Source organism: Athene cunicularia (assembly GCF_003259725.1).
Source record: "Athene cunicularia isolate RWA chromosome 3 unlocalized genomic scaffold, athCun1 chr3_part1, whole genome shotgun sequence".
Classification (NCBI taxonomy): Eukaryota; Metazoa; Chordata; class Aves; order Strigiformes; family Strigidae; genus Athene; species Athene cunicularia.
Genome location: NW_020799097.1, coordinates 2907268 through 2912104, shown reverse-complemented (window position 1 = coordinate 2912104; position 4837 = coordinate 2907268). Strand labels below are relative to the sequence as shown.

The following is a 4837-nucleotide window of genomic DNA, read 5'->3' as shown; positions in this document are numbered from 1 at the left end:
GGGGGGGAGAGGGGGGGGGTGTCTGTGCATCCACCCCGTCATCCCCGGGGGTGCAAAACCTTGCTCCGAGTTTGGCACCCTGCGGTGTGTGAGCCCACCTGGGCATCCCCGGGGGTGCGCACCCGGTCTGGATCCAGAACCCCAGGGTGGGCACCCATGCACCCACCTGGGCATCCCGTGGGGTGGGCACCCTGTCTGGATCCAGTACTCCGGGGGGTTCAAGCTCTGTCTGGAGCCAGTACCTCAGCGTGGGCACCCATGCACCCACCTGGGCATCCCGTGGGGCGCAAACCCCGTCCGGACCCAGTATCCCGGGGGTGGGCACGCTGTCTGGATCCAGTACCTCAGGGTGGGCACCCATGCACCCACCCGGGCATCCCGTGGGGTGGGCACCCTGTCTGGATCCAGTGCCCCAGAGGGTTCAAACCCTGTCTGGACCCAGTACCCCAGGGTGGGCACCCATCGGCCATCCCTTGGGGGTACACACCCTGCCCAGATGGGGACCCGTGCACCCTCCCTGCCACTCCATGGGGTGTAAGCCCTGCCCGGGTCTGGTCCCAGCACCCTGGGGTGGGTGCATCCTCCTGGTAGCCCCGTGGGATACAAGTGGGTCCCCTGGGTGGGCACCTGTGCACCCCCATAGCCACACTGTGGGGTGCAAAGCCTGCCCCGGGTCCAGCACCCTGAGACAACACCCACCAGGCTGCCTTGTGGGGTGTAAAGCCTGATGGGGTCCCGCACCCCAGGGAGCAGGCACCCATGCACCCACCCTGCCACCCCGTGGGGTGCAGACCCCAGCTGTGCCCCCCGCTCTGGGTGCATGCAGCCACTCGGCCACCTCTCAGGGTGCAAAGCCTGACGGTGTCCTGCACCCCCGGGACAGACACCCCCATGCACACCCACCCACCCTTTGGGTGCAAACGCTGCTGGGATGCAAACTCCTCGTGCTGCCGGTGCCAGGGATCCCTGGATACTGTGAAAGGGGGGACCCCCAAATTTTCCTGGCCTGCCCCCAAACTCACTATAGCCCACCCCAGTATTGCACGGCTGGGCTCTGTGTGTGTGTGTGTGTGTGTGTATTTCTACTCTTTCTTTTTTGGGGATCACAATCCATTTTGAATACCCTTTTGTTTCCCACTCCCCATCCACTATTTCCCCCTTCTCCCAATCCCCATTTTTTTATGTGAAACCAAGAGGGCAAACAGAAATAACCAGCCCAGACAGCCTGAGAAAGAGCTGCCCACATTGCAACACAGCCTCGCTGTCCAGTCTCTTACCCAAAGTTTGTGTTTCCCTGGACAGTTTTGTGGTGTTTTGTTTGGTGGTTTGGGTTTTCGCGTTGCTGCTTTGCCATGCAGCAGCTTGGCTTGTTAGTGTTATTTCTGCTGTCTCTTTGGCAATGGGAAGGCATCAAATGCTTTGATCTGTATCCTTATTTCTCCCCCGACCCTGAGGAACAGCCTGGGGTAGCCTCACCATGGGATACAACCCCCCCCAGTCCCGGCGCTGCTTCTCTGTCCTGTGTCTTGGGGACATTTTGTGTATCTCAAACAGGGAGCAGCAAGTTCTTGGCACCCGGGTCTCCGTACACACCGGTACAAGTCCTGGCAGGGCACAGGCTGGGACACATCCAGGGATGCCACGTCCTGACCCGCTGCTCAGCCGGGCATGGCCTTGACCATCCCCACTCAGCAGCCGGGTTCTCCATCCCAGAGAGGAATTGCACGATCAGGCCATGGAGCTGGGGGAGTTTATTTGCCCTGATTTATTTACAGCAGGACTCAGCTAACCCTGAACCCACCACGTTTGGAGACTTGGGATGGGAGGAGTTGGTGGACCTAGGGTGGTTTCAGGACCCCCCTTCTCGACCCTCCCGCTGCCGTCTCATCCTCCTGAGGGGTTTTCAGGCTGCGTCCTCCGTGTTTGGATATTGGGAGCCCCAACCTTGACTTGGGTTGGGTTCCTGTGAGCTTTGGGAGGCAGCCCCCTTTCTCCCCCTGCCCCGATACGGCCACCGTGGGCGCTCAGGGGAGTTTCGTTCTCCATTTCAGGCAAGTCCTGGAAGGCTCTGAGCCTCTCGCAGAAGCGTCCCTACGTGGAGGAGGCCGAGCGGCTGCGCGTGAAGCACATGCAAGATTACCCCAACTACAAATACCGGCCCCGGCGGAAGAAGCAGGTCAAGCGGATCTGCAAGCGGGTGGACCCCGGGTTTTTGCTGGGCAGCCTGACGCGGGACCAAAATGCGGTGCCGGAGAAGCGGACCTGCAGCCGGGCTGGGGGGGACAAAGAGGGGCCGGGTGAGTACCCGCCTCGCCCAGGGCTGCCAGCTGTCCGAGCATACCGGGAGCCCCCGGGCAGCAGCAGCAGCACCAGCGTGGACACCTACCCCTACGGGCTGCCCACCCCTCCGGAGATGTCTCCTCTGGACGCCATAGACCCCGAGCAGAGCTTCTTCTCCTCGCCCTGCCCCGACGAGCATCACCGCTCCCACCTCACTGGAGCCACCTACTCCCCGGAGTATGCGGGCAGCTCCCTCCCGTGCAACCACCACCCTCTCAGCCCCATGCCACAGCCGACCACCTGCATGATCCCCCCGGCCTCCAGCTGCCCTCCCCTTCCTCCTCCTCCTCCTCCCAGCTACTACACACCTGCCTTCCCCTCCCTGCACCCTCCTAGCCTCCACGCCCATCTGGGCCAGCTCTCTCCGCCACCCGACCACCACAGCTTTGACACCTTGGACCAACTGAGCCAAGCCGAGCTTCTGGGGGAGATGGACCGCAACGAGTTCGACCAGTATCTCAACAATCCCGGCCACAGCGACCACCACGGCGGGGTCTTGGTCAACGGACACGTCCCAGCATCTGGCAGCTCCCACGCCTCCGAGACCAGCCTCATCTCTGTCCTGGCCGATGCCACGGCCACTTACTACAATAACTACAGTGTCTCCTAGAACCCCGGCCAGGGCCGCCTGGACCGGCCGAGGAAGGACCCGACGCAGTATTACGAGGCGTTGCTCACCGGGGACATCGCTCACCGCCCCTTAGGGTGACCGCGTCCGAACCGTGAGGACCGTGGAGTCTCCTGGGTGGTGTAGATAAAGGATTTCAGTCATTGCCTCACCACCAGCGCAAAGCCTCGGGTGCTCTGCTCCAAACAGGGCCGGGGGGATTTCTCAATGCCAAAGCCCTTTGGCCAAGTCCCTCTTCCAAAGCAGAGATGCTCCTGGGGGCACCTCCAGCTCTGCTTTGGAGTCGAGAGGGTGGCAGCATCCCGTAAACAGCAGGGGCAAACCCCCCTGGAGGGGGAAAAGGCAGGGCTGGGGGGAAAAGGGAAGATTTTGGTAAAGGGGCACATGCTCTGCAAGCGTGCTTTGCTCTCAGCTCCCAGCATCGGCGTTGCTGAGGCCACCCTGACCTGCCTGCCTGCCCCGGCAGGGGTTAAACCCCCCCATCCCCTGCCCCCAGACCAGGAGTTGGGAGCTTCATCCCTCAGGACATCCAGAGGGGACAGATGGGACACCAGGGATGATTAGTGGGACACACACCAGGGATGCTGCCAGACTGGCCCCAGGGATGCACGGGGAGGGATGGGGCTGCCGGGGGGCCGCCAGCCCCGAGGGTGCTCAGCCTGTGTGTTCTGGAGGAGGGTAGGATCAGGGCTTGGAAAAGCAGGATGCGGCGGGCATCCACGCCTCCCATGGCTTCCCCTCGGCCTCCCAGCAAAAACGCTCCCGAAGGGCTGGGAACGGGTCCTGGGATGAGCATTTTGGCAAAGAGGTGATGATGTAGCAGACACGTTTTTTTTTAATCAAACGTCCTTTGAAGGCAAATGCTTCACGTTTCGAGCTGCAGTGCCCAATGCCTCTTCTAACTCCGGCGTATTATTGCTTGTAATAAAGCTGTACATTGATTTATTCCTTCCATTATTCCTCCCCTCGGATTTTGTATTGCTCGAGTTCTCTTCCTTTTCATAAAGATGAAGCTTTATTTTAAATCAGTTATATGACATGATTAATCTTAGTGTTTACTGTATGGCACTTGGTAATGATTAGTTAGTAGCGTGGCTATGATTTTTCTGGTTTCAGTCCCGAACATGTATTAATAATAATTGCAAATAATACTTAAAAAGACCCACAACTTCACAGGTTTTTAAGCTAATACATTCCATCTTTTTTTGTGTGACTCTATGCATTTTGAATGAGTGTAGATATGAGTTTGCATAAAATATTTAATTTAAATAAATATGTTTTTATACGGTGATTGTTCTATGATTTAAATTGCTGTAGCTATTGACAAAGTTTTCAAAACAGAAACATTTCCTGTGCGAGTGCTATTTTTTTAATTTTTTTGTTTGTTTGTTGGTATTTTCAGCCAAACTTTTCTACTTCCATTTTTTTTTTTTTTTAATAAAAAAGATCTGTGGTTATCTTCACAAATCGTGGACTGCTTTCTAACAAACCGACTCGAGGCATGATGTGTGCCTACCTTCACTTTTCATGGTGTGTCCCGGGAGCGGCAAGTCACTCTGATGGCCTTGATCCTGCTTTTGCCGTCTCATTCGTGTGGCCTTTTAGTGCCAGGTCCTGTGCAGATCTTACAGTGAAGTTAGGGCAGAGCTTTGCCGTTGGCATGTTAGTGAGCACAAAGAATGTTGCCTATTTATGGAGCGAGTGCCAATGCCTGGAGCACGGTTTTTATTCACATTTAAGGCTGTTTTACACGGTTTGTGCTGATGCACAGTTTAAGTGGCTCCGCAGCATGAGGGCCACGTGAAGGGTCCTCGGTGCAAATGCAGATCAAGGCAATGGGGCCTGAGAAACGGAGTGTGGGTCAAATCC

The 4837-nt window shown here is 57.2% G+C and overlaps 1 protein-coding gene across 1 annotated transcript; it reads left to right on the top strand.

The window, feature by feature from the left end:
- Nucleotides 1-1477: 1477 nt before the first annotated feature.
- Nucleotides 1478-4429, top strand: SOX7 (SRY-box 7). The gene is made up of 2 exons (XM_026846393.1): nucleotides 1478-1595; nucleotides 2052-4429. The coding sequence occupies exons 1-2, from the start codon at nucleotides 1478-1480 to the stop codon at nucleotides 2948-2950; spliced, it is 1017 nt and encodes a 338-aa protein (XP_026702194.1). The 3' UTR covers nucleotides 2951-4429.
- Nucleotides 4430-4837: the final 408 nt, after the last annotated feature.